We start from the raw sequence: 14843 nt of genomic DNA, 5'->3' as shown, positions 1-14843 counted from the left end.
TCAGTGTGAGACACCATATTTCAACTCCTCACATCCATAAGTGACACATTCAGGAGGCGGACTCAGTAAGCACCAAAGCACCACTGAAACAAGGCCTGTACCGTAAGTGTGTCTCTAGCACAGCAGTTCTTTCATTATAGACACAGTGGGTCCTCACAATCAATTGGCCTGGAGATCAATTCCTCCCAGTGTACCAGTAGCAATCAGGCTTAACTATACCAAGACTTTGCACAGAGCCCACAAAGGGGTGTACAAGAGCAACCACCTCAGGCCAATAAGCTGAGCTATTGGCCCCAATAGGTCACCTACCACACAAAGCTACTCTATCAGTACAGGGAAGCATCCAGATTGCGGAGATACAGAAACATGTCAGGAATGAAAGAAATGGAGGAAAACAAACTATTGGATGACACAAAGTTCAAAATCACATTTATAAGGTTACTCAAGAATCTTCTAAAAACTGCTGAGAAACTTGAAGAGACCTTCAAGGACCTTAATGAGAATGCCAAAAAAAAAAAAAAAAAAAAAAAAAGGAAAAGGATCAGTCAGAAATTAAGCATACACTGTCTGAAAGAATATACAGAAACTCAACTATAGATCAACATACCCCAAGATTCAAACCAAAGATCTGGAATATGAGAAAACAAAAAACACCCAACCAGAAATAAAAAAGAAAAAAGAATTACAAAATATGAAGATAGTGTAAGGAGCCTCTGGGACAACTTTAAGCATACCAACATCAAAATTTGGGGGTGCCAGAAAAGAGAGAGCAAAATATTGGAAACCTATTAGAAGAAATAATGACAGAAAACTTTCCATACCTGGTGAAAGAAATAAACTTACAAGTATAGGAAGAGCATAGGACCCCAAACAAGAGGAATCCAAAGAGGACTACATCAAGAGAGATCATAATAAAAATGCCAAGGGCAAAAGACAAAGAGCGAATCTTGAAAGCAGCAAGAGAAAAACAGTTATTTACAAGGGAGTACCCATACAATTGTCAGCTGATTTCTCAACAGAAACTGTGCAGGCCCGAAGGGAGTGGCAAGAAATATTCATAGTGATGAATAGCAAGAACATACAACCAGCAAAGCTATCATTCAGGATTGAAGGTCAGATAAAGAGCTTCACAAACAAGAAAAAGCTAAAGGAATTCATTACCACCAAACCAGGATTACATGAAATGCTGAAGGGTATTCTTTAAGAAGAGGAAGAAGAAAAAAGTAAAGATAAAAACCATGAACAACAAAAAGACATCAAATACATACCTACCAACAAGTGAATCTAAAAATCAAGTGAATAAAAAATCTCAAGAATAGAATGGACTGGTGAATATAATAGAATCAGGGACATAGAAAGGGAGTGGACTGACAATTCTCAGTGGGAAGAGGGTCTGAGGTGTGTGGGAACAAATTGGACAAAAATCTTACACCTATGGATGAAGACAGTGGCAGGGGGTAAGGGCATGGGGTGGGGTGGGGAATCAGATGGAGGGGAGCTATGGGGGGTGGGAAAGGAACACCTGTAATAATCTGAACAATAAAGATTTATTTAAAAAATGAAATAAAATATAAGACATATTTAGTTGATTCAATTCTATCCTCTAGATTTTTCATATGAGGCAAACTTAGATTAACATTTCAGTATTTTGTCTTTTCAAAATTCCTAGTTATTTAATAAGTTTTTATTACTTAATTAATAAACTCCAAAGTTTTAAGTTGCCAACAACTTTGGAAGCAAACCTGTAGCTATTTAAATGTAAAATTGCCACATTCTTTCCTTAGAGGTTTTGCTGTGGGACAAGCCCCCTTCTTTAACAAGGAGGGAATCCCCACTATCAATATACCTATAACTATAACCAAAAAGCTTCACTACAAATCCTTTATCTTAGTTACATTATTTATCCTTGTTTAACTAATTTTGATATTTTAAAGCTAATTGTTATTATTCAAGGCATTTACTTTGGCAAATTCTGTAACAAAAATAACTTACTGACTGTGAGGAATTCAGTTTATTATTATTCAAAAACTACCCGTTATTATGAAAACATCAATCTTATTGCTTAAACACAGCCTATAATTTTTTTTTCTTGGGCCATTTTGACATCTTTTTGAGAAAAGTAGTCTGGGTTTATTCTATAACATTTGCAAAGAAATTGAGCTCAGTTTAAAAAGCCATCCAAGATTGAATGGAGCTCACTTTTCTCTTAAACCAGCCTTTTTCTCTTTAAGAGTACAGAAATCCCAAACATCTCCCTTGAATTCTGCTAAATTTTATCTCTACCTTCCTTTGTCTCCTAGGACACCCTTGGCCACTTGTACTACTCATATTCTTTCTTACCACCCCCACATCCTGTTTGCTTTGGGGAAATTCAGTAAATGGTCTGGCTACATTTCTTACCAAATTAAATTAAAATCATGCTTAATAAACTAACAATAAACACATTAAAACCAAATAAAAATAACAGAAAAAACTACATTCAACAGATAACATATAGACAAGACTTAATAAATCAAAGTTCTTTTCCTGAATCTTTTCAGATGTTTTATATTTGCCTGGTACTTACAGCCAGGATGTAACCTAGATCTCAGATTATTGTTCACAGATCTTATCTTATCCTGCTTTTTACAGCATTTATTGGCCTAAAGTTATTTTAGCTAAACTCTGCCTGTCCCAATGGGTCATATGGTAATTTTTAAACAAAGCATCAGAGGGTCCCTGCAAGAGTGTTAACAGCTCTACCCTTCTAGCTGCTCAGTCTCTCCACATCTGAGGCTGAGGATCTGGGGTCTTTTTTAGTTTTAAAGACTTTTGATCCCCAATACAAATTAGATATTTTGCAATTTGAACAAGACCCCATATAGTTAAAGATGACAACAGCACTCTTTTACCTTGAGCCTGATTTAAGAATAACTTTTTACATTTTAAGTTCTTTTGCCTTTTAATCAAATTCTTCCCCATTATGGCCTAGCTTGAAAAAGACGTCCTTACTCTCTTTGGATCTTGAATTCCAAAGCTGGTACAAGCTTTATGCACAGTGAATTTCCACACCAAATTTTCAGTGACCCCCACCTTTACCAGTAATCCTCACCTTTACCAGTGATCCTCTTCCTTCACTCAGGCAAATAATCTTCTTCTCCAGATGTCTTTCATTGAGGTGCCATAAATGCTGCATTCTCTTAGCAGCAAAGGTTCAAGAATATGGAGAAGGGCTGTGCATAAATGAATAGAGACTAGACAAGAAATATAAATTTGGGAGACATTTTTGGGGGATCCAGATGGAAAAGCTCTAGTTACTAAGATCTCTGAATTTCCAGATAGACAGCTTTTTATTAACATGTTTTCCCTTTAGCAAAGCAGATATAAATATCAAAGGTAAGGTTTGGTAAACAATAAAGTACCATCAGATTAGAGGAATTGCCCTCAGCTGTTTTGCAGCAGGTACTATAATATGCAGGTCTTCAGCCCTGCTGAAGTTGTCCATCAGCCTTCTGAGGAACACCTCACATTTATTATGCTAATTACTGTACTTAACCCCAGCATTCTGGGTTCAATTCTGGTCAAGGTTACATGACTGGGTTGCAGGCTCGATCCCCAGTAAGGGGTGTGTAGGAGGCAGACAAAGATTTTCTCTCATCATTGATGTTTCTCTCCCTCTCCCTTCCTCTCTGAAATCAGTAAAAACATATATTTTTTAAAAATGGGCAATGGATCTGAATAGACACTTCTCTAGAGTGGACATACAGAGGGCCAATATACATGAAAAAATGCTCAAGGTCTTTAGAGAAACACAAATTAAACCACAATGAGGTATCACCTCACATCTGCCAGATTGATTAAAACAAACAGCAAGTGATGGCAAGGATGTAGAGAAAAGAGAATCCTATTTCACTGCTATTGGGAAAGCAGACTAATTTAACTACTTTGGAAAACAGTATGGGGTTTCTTCAAAAAATGAAAAATGGAACTGCCTTTTGATTTAGCAGTCCCACTTCTGGGTATTTATCTTAAGAATCTCAAAACACCAATCAAAAAGATTATATGACCCTTATGTTTGTAGCAACTTTATTTACAACTATAGGCCCAGTGCACGGATTCTCTCAGCCCAACATCCCCTGAGGGGTCCTGGATTGCGAGAAGGTGTTTCTTGGGTGATGCACCCTGGAATCGGACTCCCTCCTCTCTGGTTCTGGGTGCATTACCCAAGAACTGCAGCTGCCAAGTCTCCACAACTCAGCAGCTCCTGCGTTGAGCGTCTATGCCCTGGTGGTGTGGTCATTGCGCGTGATAGCTTCTGGTCCGATGGTCAAACTGTGGGACAATTATTTAGGCTTTTATATATATAAATATTTCCAGAAAACGAATTGCCTATAAATATGTATAACAATATAAGGTTATGCCAATTAAAACTTTAATCTTTCCCTAATTGGTTTGGCTTAGTGGATAGAGCATCAGCCTGTGGACTGAAGGGTCCTAGGTTTGATTCTGGTCAAGGGCATGTACCTTGGTTGCAGGCACATCCCAAGTAGGGAGTGTGCAGGAGGCAGCTGATTGATGTTTCTCTCTCATCAATGTTTTTACTCTCTACCCCTCTCCCTTCCTCTCTGTAAAAAATCAAAAAAAGTTTAATCTTGACCATTTTTATTTTATTTTATTCTTTAGGAGAAAAATGACCTGAAGCGTGCTGGATTCATGCTTCAAGAAGCAGATAAACTGGGCTGCAGACAGTTTGTTACTCCTGCAGATGTGGTTTCAGGCAATCCTAAACTTAATTTAGCTTTTGTAGCTAATCTATTTAATACATACCCATGCCTACACAAGCCTGAAAATAATGACATCGATATGAATTTATTGGAAGGTATGTTCTTTATGCCTTTAATTGATTCGTTGTATGTATCTTCCTGTGGTATTGACATATTTCACTCTCAGAGGTAGGAGAGTGTGGTGGGAGACATAGTTTACTCAGCAGGGGTCCTCAAACTTTTTAAAGTGGGGGCCAGATCACGGTCCCTCAGAGAGCTGGAGGGCCGGACTATATGAACTACTAATCCCTACTGTAACACCTTGGCTGCGCTCACTGCCCAAAAAACCTGGCGGGCAGGATCAGACTCCCCTGGGGGCTGCATCTGGCCCGTGGGCCGTAGTTTGAAGACCCCTGGTACTGTTTATAAGCATGTGTATACATTAAAAGTTAAAATTTAAAAAAGTGGTTGTTGGTTTTGGTTAAAAGAACGTGTGGGGTAAAACTTATTGTCTGTCATTTCTCTATAGATGTTAGTGAAAACTATCATACATTAAAAATATTTCTTAAATGACCACATAACATAACTCCACCATGAATATGGACATTGAATTATCTATTGAAAAAATAATTATTTGTAGCTTGTTTTCTCTGTTGAAAGCTACAGTTTAACTACAGTTTTGTTCTCTTTTTAATGTTTTTACTGTACATGAAAAAGTTTACATCATTCATTACTTGTCTTGTGTGTGGGCTATTGTTATCTGTCTCATAATTTATATTACTTTCCTGTTTTGCTTCATGAAATGCAGATTTGACCCCTCCTAATGTAGGTACTGTATTTAGTACTTTCCTATATTCCCTATATATAAATTCTGAATGTTCTTTTTATTAATACAATTTATTCTTTCTATCTGGGTTGATATTTATTTTTTTGCATTGTTCATGCTGTGTTTTTTTTTTTTTCAGTCTTAATATGCCTAAAGAGTGAATGATAATAAGCAAGAAACACAAATGAAGCTTAATTTGAATAGCAGAGCAAGGGTTGGTTATGTAAATTTCACCTAATTTGCCCTCTATAATGATGGGAGTATAGTTGTAAGCACGTTAGAAATCAATATTGACAATTGGATTTCATGATTTGATGCAAAGCCTTTATCTCTCTCCTATAAATAAACATCTTTATCACAAGTAATTTTTGAAAGGATCTATTTAGATTCTGTAACAGATTATTTTGTATTGTTTAGCTATGTTTCATTTACTGAATGTCATTGAACCTTATAATATATGAATTGTCATAATGACAAATATATTCTCAATATCTTATTCTTTTTCATCTTCTGTTTTCTAGCCTCCCTTCTTTTCTTCTTTCATTTTCACCCTCTCACTCATGCATACCAAAACCCATCTTAGTACCAACTAAAAGTAAAAAAGTGGTGGCAGTTGTCTGAAGGACCAACCCCAAAATATTCCCACAGTTGACCTGTTTTGGAGAAGGTAGTGCTCAAACAGGGATTCTTGGTGGAGAGAATTTGATGATTCAGTGTTCATTCATTAACAGCACCGTTACTTCCTGCTCCCTTCCTAAGACAGAGGAGAGAGAAATCAGTTTCATGATCTTTTTCTCTTTGACTGTCACAACCAGAGTTCCCATGTCTTTGTCACTTTATAATTACAGTTGTTTTAATTAATGGAAGAAGTTTCAGAGTTAACAAATATATTATTTGAAGAATATGATTAATTGAATTCACTCTTCCTGAAGCCCAGTAAAATAAAATGACTAGCTTCTCTACTTACATAACTAAGAGGGAAGATAGATTAAACTATAGAATTTTCAGCAGAGAAATATATAATAAATTAGAGTTTTAAAAAGTTAAATAAAAAGGAAGACTGCTAAGTTTTTATGAGTTTAGAAAATTTCAAAATTCCTTTGTGTCTTACATTAGAAGGCATTGTTTAGAGTGGCATATTAAAAATGATCTGCTTCTTATAGTCACCAAATTCTTGCTAGATATCTTTTCCAATTTGCTTGTTCTCCTATTTGTAATGTTTGAATTCTTTTGCTAGTGTTCAGCATGTTTTTGGAATTTTTCAGTGTGAATCAGATTGCTAAATATTTCCATTAGTATCGTATATAATAAAAGGCTAATATGCAAATCGACCAAACAGCAGAACGACTTGTCACTATGACGTTCACTGGCCACCAAGGGGCAGATGATCAACACAGGAGCTTCCCCCTGGTGGACAGTGCACTCCTGCAGAGGGAGCACTGCTCAGCCAGAAGCCTGGCTCTCTTTTGCATGCCTTTCCCACCTCCACAGCAGCACTAAGGATGTTCAAGTGACGGCTTAGGTGGGGAGAGAGACTAAGCCATCAATCAGACATTCCTCAAGGGCTCCTGGACTGCGAGAGAGTGCAGGCCAGGCTGAGGGGGACACTCCCCGCCAAGTGCATGAATTTTGTGCACCAGGCCTCTAGTTTACTATATAAGAAGATACCATGGGAAATATTTATCAATAATCTTTATTTAGAACATATGTATGTCCTGATATATCTGCCAAAATGTATTTGACTTTACTGTCATTGGAATTTTTTCTCTCTAAATTTGTGTTTATAGATCCTTATGAAGTTTGAAGCTTGACCTTATCACATCCCATATTCATATATTAGTATGTTCTCATTGGCAAAGAATTTTATCTATTGATATATAGAATTAAAAAAATTAAAAGACCAACTAAATATTAAATCTTCACATTAAATTGTGCCAAATACAAAGGCTGTGTATAGAGAGACCATATCAGAACTCATTTATAGTAATAGAAAATATGTACAGCCACAGAATTATACTCTGTTCAATCATAGTTCCACCATTAAATATCTGAGTGATCTCTGTGAGTCTTGGTTTTCTCACATATAAAACAAGACCAGTAATATTTATTGTGAAGAATCACATAATTAAAAATGACTTTTCATGAAAGAATTTAGCAAACAGTATGAACTCGGTAATGGTCAGATAGAGAGAGAAAGAAACCACTTATACAGCTTGTGAGTGTTAAATATGCCAATTCCTTTTCCTCTTACTAGCCTGTTTTTAATATATTTGTTATTTTTCATGAAAATTCAATTGCAGATGTTGGTTTGACTATGAAAATGAAAAGAATGTTTTATAGCTTTTTTATATCTTTTCTATCAGCAATTAAGATTTTACTTTTGAGATTGCTTTAGTCATTTATAATCTGAAATACATATGTTTTTGTAATGTTTACTATGGCTCTTTCACAAATGCATATAGTAAAAAAGGCAGTTATGATACAACATAAAAAAATAAATAAATATGTATGTTTTAAAATATGAAAGAAAAAAAATGCATATAGCACTGCTGGCTTTGAGCATTTATTTACCAAGACAACTTGAAATGGTATTAGATAAATAAGAACTCTCTTAAAAATCTATTTTACTTTACAGGTATCAAAAATTAAAATAATAATGATATAATTAGTTGGGAATAATAGGAAGAAATGTGAATCTCTGAAACTTACACTTGCAGTCAAGATACAAGCTTAGTGTCTTTTAAAATAGAATACACTAAATTACCAGGTTCAGCAGAATTTAGATATTATTCTAATTAAAAATTAAACAATTGGTACACTACTAATGTTTGTTATTTTAAAAGATAACTTGGATTTTCAGAGGTGGAAATAATATAAAAATTATCTAATTACTAGAAAAATACTTATATACAGATAAATAACAGATTGTAGTAGAGAAAAAAACTAAAAGGTAAACCCAAGTCACATGCATCAATGTTTGTATTTATGTTATTTTGGGGAAAATTCAGATATTTAATTTTCACCTGTTTAATAACTCCTATAAAATAAGGCAAGCATAATTTCTAGACATATTTAGATTAACTTGGATCTTTTTAAAAAGGTACTCATATAGGTTATAGTGGCTCATAAAGTTGCAGTGGCAGATACAACAGAATAATCAGTTAACTTTTATGCATACAAGAGGGGGAAAATTTTAGACAACAAATTATATGGTTACATAATTTAATAGAACAAGAATTCAAATAGACTGGGAAAGCTGTTAGGTAATGGCATTGAAAACCACATGAAAGAACAGCAGGAAGATTATTTTCTGAACAGTTGGCACAAAAAACAGATTGCTTTAGACTTTACAAGGTTTTTATTTCTCCTCTGGGTATGCAGTTTTTTACTGTCTGTGTTACTTAGTCTGAAGATGACTGCAGGGCTGGCTCTATAGAAATTGGCTCCTAGAGCACACTCAGATGGTTGTAGTCCTGGGAATCTCACCTGAGACAAAGTCTAGAGAGTGCCTTGAACTTATCTCTGGTATAGAAGTGATGTGAGGCATACTGTAAATGTTTCGTTTTTCAGGAGTCTGGTGGTGAGGTGCAGGTCAGACTATTCCACTGTCTTCCTAACTTTGATGAAAGACAAACAATAATTTTCAAGTCACTGAGGACCATTTTCATTAAGGGGATGATTAGAAGGCAAAAATGACCAAGAGGGCACACTTCTCTCTCTGCACCCTTTGTGTCACATGATATCCCACGTTTTCCTTATAAATGATATAAACAGTGCTGTGAAAGGAATGCTCAGGTAATTTAGGTAATCATAGATTAAATAATAATGCCTGCAGGAGTTTCTTCTCAAGGTGATCTTTGAGATCTCGGGACTTACTATGATGAAATGTTTCATTCTCTTAGCACCCTGTGTGGAGCTGTATCCCTTATGTATTTTTAATAGGAACAGTTTAAATTCAAGAAGCCTGTAAAGCAGTTACATCCCCCTCATTGGCTGTTTTTATATGACCTGTAATCCCATCTCCTTTGTTGCTATCTGGTGTAATTAAAATTTAGGTTTGTATGTTCAGCAACTTTTCTATGTAAAATGCATTTTGTACAGATGTAGTAATACAGCTTTGGAAACAGTACAACTTTTCTATTTCTGTTTAATGTGCTGATATTACCCTGGCTGCTAAAATATTTTCATTTCTTATTTTTAGCCAATCACATTGCATGTAGTTCTAACAATGGATATGACCACATGTCTGTCATTTATTTGTTACTTTTTTGGACAGAGAAACCCACACCTCAGTAATTCACAGACATCAATAAAAAATACTAGATGGAAATTTTTAGAGCAAATAGAGGCTGTCTAGACAGAGAGAGCAAAGGGACTTTGGCAATGAGGTGTTTTTTTTTTGCCTAAAAATTTTGTAGTGTCATAGGAACCATGGCAAAGTATGTATGACCAGTTTATATCTGCCTGAGGATTTAAAATGTGGTTCTTGATTCCTTTTGTCCTGAATCATCAGTGTGAATTTGTGTCTACTCTAGGAGAGAGCAAGGAAGAAAGGACATTTCGAAACTGGATGAATTCCTTGGGGGTAAACCCTTACATTAATCATTTGTACAGGTAAACATTTTTCTGTGTTTCAGCTTTATGTTGAGGGTCCAACTTTTCTAGTTTCAAGCTCTAGGTATGTTAACATGAGAGCATTTATAGAAATCACAAGAATTTTAGCCAATGTTTAGAGTTCCAGAATGCTGGGAATTGACAATGAAATGGATTTTAAAATAAAAGTATAATATTTTTTAAAAGATAATATAATCCTACCTAATAAAAGAGTAATATGCAAATTAACCATCACTCCACTAAACACACAAGCCACGCCCACCAGCCAATCAGAGCAAGTATGCAAATACACCCAACCAAGATCTTTATCAGAAGGGAGGCTTGGGTTTCCCTGGCAACAGAGGAAGCCAAGCTTTCCACACACTCAAGGATACAAAGTTTCAATTGTATCTAAAATAATTTCCAGATACCAGGGCCTCTGCTTGAGTCAACAGGGTGCGTGGCTGGCCTGAAAACCATCATAGGCCCCTTACCCTGGCCACCCCACTCCGAAAGAGAACCCCACCCTTATCCAGGACACCCTCAGGGTAAACCTGCTGGTCCCCACCTGTGCACCAGGCCTCTATCCTATCTAATAAAAGAATAATATGCAGATTGATCATCACTCCAACACACAAGATCAAGATAGTTGCCTCTATGTGGTCAAAGATCCTGCCCCCATGTGGACACAAGATGGCCACCACAAGATGGCCATCAAGGAGGGCAGTTGGGAGGGACCAGTCCTGCAGGGAAGGGCAGTTAGGAGTGACCAGGCTGGCAGAGGAGGGAAGTTGGGGGCAAACAGGCTGGCAGGGGAGCAGTTAGACATAAATCAGGCTGGCATGGGAGTGGTTAGGGGGTGATCAGGCTGGCAGGCAGAAGTGGTTAGGGGCAATCAGGAAGGCAGGCAGGTGAGCAGTTGGAAGCCAGCAGTCCTGGACTGTAAGAGGGATGTCCAACTGCCCATTAGACCTGATCCCGGTGGTGGGATCGGGCCTAAATGGGCAGTTGGACATCCCTCGAGGGGTCCCAGATTGGAGAGGGTGCAAGATGGGCAAATTTCGTGCACGGGGCCACTAGTATTAGTTATAATTTTGTTGTTGTTAATTCTCACCTGAGGATATTTTTCTATTGATTTTATTTTTAGAGGGAAGGAAAGACAGAGAAACATTGGTATGAGAGAAACACATTGATTAGTTGCCTCCTGTACATGCCCTGACCAGGGCCTGGGCTGCAGAGGAGTATTTGCCCTTAATTGGAATCAAACCCAAGACCCTTTGGTCGGTCGATGCTCTGTACACTGAGCCCAACAAGCTAGGGCTTTATATTTACTTTTTGATTAAAATAGAAATACTTATTGTAAAATTCTTATTGTAAAAACAAAATAAAATATCAAACCTTAAGTTACTAAAATAAAAAATAGAAGTCTCATCCTACCTACCAGTTTGGTATTCATTTCTTCAGACTTTTAAAAATTCATATACAAATATGTATATACTGAATTAAAAAAAAATTTAGAATAATCACAGGATATTTTTCTCCATTGATTTTTAGAAATAGTGGAAGGAAGAGTGGAAGAGAAGGAGGGGAAGGAAAAGAAGAGAGAGAGAGAGAGAGAGAGAGAGAGAGAGAGAGAGAGAGAGAGAGAGAAACATCGATGTGAGAGAACACATCAGTTGGTTGTCTCCCACACACACCCTGACTGGGATTGGTGATCAAACCTGCAACCCAGATTTGTGCCCTTGACAAGGAATTGAACCAGAGACCTTCAGTAGGCCAATGTTCTAACCATAGGCTAGACCTATTATTCTTTTCTCTTAATTATATACTATAGACATTTTTTCAAATATCCATAAAGATCTAGCTGCTCCTTCCTTCCAGTATTTGAGACCTTCACTGCCCTGCTACTATTATAGGAGTTCTGGTCTAAATGGCGTATATCTTGTAATTTAACTGAATTTACATGCACTTAAGAGTTTATCAAATGTGAGTATCACATCAAAGTCATTACCATAATAAGGCACTACTGGTTTTAGATTTTAAATAGCATTTTGAATATATACCAAGAAGCAGAATTACTCTATCATAAGTCCTCAGCCAGTGATCTTGGTATTTTTGTCATTAATCTCCAGTTCAGAATCCTATGTAATAAAACTCTAATATGCAAATTGACCAAATGGCAGAATGACTGGTGGCAATGACATGCCCTGATCACTAAGGGGCAGACGCTCAACCCTGGTGGTCAGTGTGCTCCTATGGGGACACCACTCAGCCAGAAGCCAGAAGTACCGTAACAAGGAGAAAAGATGGGAGAAGTAAACAGTTACTTTCCTTTCAAGACTCTCTCTGGGATTTGTGTTTATGCCAACCTGTGAGGTCTACTCACTCCTCTGCCAGAGGGATGATCAGTAACTACAAGCTTCCCACCCACAATGCATTCATGTCACATGCTCTACCTTTTATGGTGAGGACACGCAGAGTGGGCCCAACTTGGATGGACATCATCATGACAAGTGGCTGCACCCAGCCAATGACTCAAGTGTGACAGGATGATTCTCTATGGTTTTCCTCCCTCTGGTCTCCTATAGACTGTCCCCACTACAGTTTCTGGTCGGGAATGGTTTGGAATGAACATCCCTTTGATCTGCTGCTGACAGTACAGTAGTTCTTTTTGGGCAAAATTACATCTTTCCTTATTGCAGTGGAGCACCATCTGCTTAATGGGCATCTGCCGAAAAGCTAACCCCAACACCTACTGTACTGATAAATTTGTGCCCAGAAATTGTACCAAGCACCACTAAACTCCTAGCTTGACAATGGGTAGTAGCAACTACCCATACATATGTGTTCTCAGCAGTGACATTAAAGGGGGAAAAACCCACACCATTATGGGCACAGTGCACACCTATATGCACACATACACACACACATTCACACATATATACACACAGATGCACACACAAACATTCTGCCAACAAGCAGCTATCTCACTAAGGCACAACATCCATGCCACTTTGTCCCCAGAATGCATGTATCACCTCCCTTAAAGATAAAGGAAGAATGTTTCCTGGTATAAAGGAGAGCTGTGTGTGTTTGTGTAACATATTTTTATATATATAAAGGTTGACAGCAATGGTAATAACACAGCACTTAAAATTATTTACCAAAGCAACTCATTTTTCCCAGACAGTGCCAAGTTTTTAAAGTGAGTTATTGAAGAGAGACCAAGGGTGTACACCAAGCATGTCAAACTCGAGGCCAGTGGCTCACATGTCTTGGGTTTTAGTTTCTCTACTTGCAAAATATGAATAATAATAATACCATACTACATAGAAATAAGAACGACTTCATTTAAAGTTAAAAGGAAAAATCATAAAATAGGTGAGATTCCAGGAGATATACAAATAACTTTAATGATTTTTATTACAAAATTCTCCGTGTACTAATAGATAACCTAGTCAACTCTTAATTACCTTCATAATAGACTCCTTCCATTGCTCAGCACAGGGCCAAGCCCCTTTATGGGCATTGTGTGTGTGCTCACAGATGCAAAGTAACTATTAGGAATCTTAGCTAAACATATCTCAGCGAACAGCTATTGAGAGAGAAAAGCCACATTACACATCAAAGACCTAGCAAGTTTAAGATCAATTGCTGTTTTGTTTTTGTTTGTGTGTGTGTGTGTGTGTTCTTAGCATACAGAATTGGAAACAAACTTGATGAATATACTTTGAGCATCTGAGGAGAACACATTTTTCTTTTTTTTTTCTTCTTTTTTTTCCTTTTATTATTATTTTTTAAAATAAATTTTTATTGTTCATATTATTACAAATGTTCCTTCACCCCCCATCCATTGCTCTCCTCTACCAGGTTCCCACCCCACCCTCTGCCCTTTCCCCACCCCCCATTGTCCTCATCCATAAGTGCACAGTTTATGTTCAGTCTCTTCCCACAACGCCCCACTCCCCTTTTCCCCAAGAATTGTCAGTTCACTCCCCTTCCATACCTCTGATTCTATTATATTCAACAGTTAATATTGTTCATCAGATTTTTTTTTAATTTCCTTGGTTTTTAGATTCACTTGTTGATAGTTACGTATTTGTTGTTCATAATTTTTATCTTTGTTTACTTTCTCTTCTGAAAGAACCCCCTTCAGAAATTCATATAATTCTGGTTTGGTGTTGATGAACTTCTTTAGCTTTTTTTTATTAGTGAAGCTCTTTATCTGACCTTCAATTCTGAGTGATGGCTTTGCTGGATAGATTATCTTTGGCTGTAGGTTCTTACTATTCATCACCTTGAATATTTCTTGCCATTCCCGTCTGGCCTGCATGGTTTCTGTTGAGAAGTCAGCTGACAATAGGTGCTCCTTTATAGGTTACTACCTGCTTTTCTCTTGCTGCTTTTAATATTCTCTCTTTGTCTTTTGGTCTTGGAATTTTAATTATGATTTGTCTTGATGTGGTCCTCTTTGGATTCCTTTTGTTTGGAGTTCTGTGCGCTTCCTGGACTTGTAAGTCTAATTCTTTCACCAGTTGGGGGAAGTTTTCTGTCACTATTTCTTTCAGTATGTTTTTGATATCTTGCTCTCTCTCATCTTCTGGGACCCCCATAATTCTGATGTTGGTTCGCTTGAAGTTGTCCCAGAGGTGTCTTACATTATCTTCAATTTTCTGGATTCT

General features: G+C 37.1%; 1 protein-coding gene across 5 annotated transcripts in view; it reads left to right on the top strand.

Moving 5' to 3' along the window:
• PLS1 (plastin 1) overlaps window positions 1–14843 on the top strand; it is a 227717-nt gene that overhangs the window by 148451 nt on the left and 64423 nt on the right. For all 5 annotated transcript variants that reach the window (XM_084872460.1, XM_084872464.1, XM_084872463.1 and 2 more), the window contains 2 exons: window positions 4663–4858; window positions 10104–10182. In XM_084872460.1, the coding sequence (XP_084728586.1) occupies window positions 4663–4858; window positions 10104–10182 (275 nt within the window). The remainder of the gene's footprint in view (window positions 1–4662; window positions 4859–10103; window positions 10183–14843) is intronic.

The sequence above is a fragment of the Pipistrellus hanaki genome (genome assembly GCF_964339955.1).
Source record: "Pipistrellus hanaki genome assembly, chromosome: 2".
Classification (NCBI taxonomy): Eukaryota; Metazoa; Chordata; class Mammalia; order Chiroptera; family Vespertilionidae; genus Pipistrellus; species Pipistrellus hanaki.
Note: the sequence above shows the minus strand (reverse complement) of the source record. Positions and strands in the feature narration are given on the sequence as shown.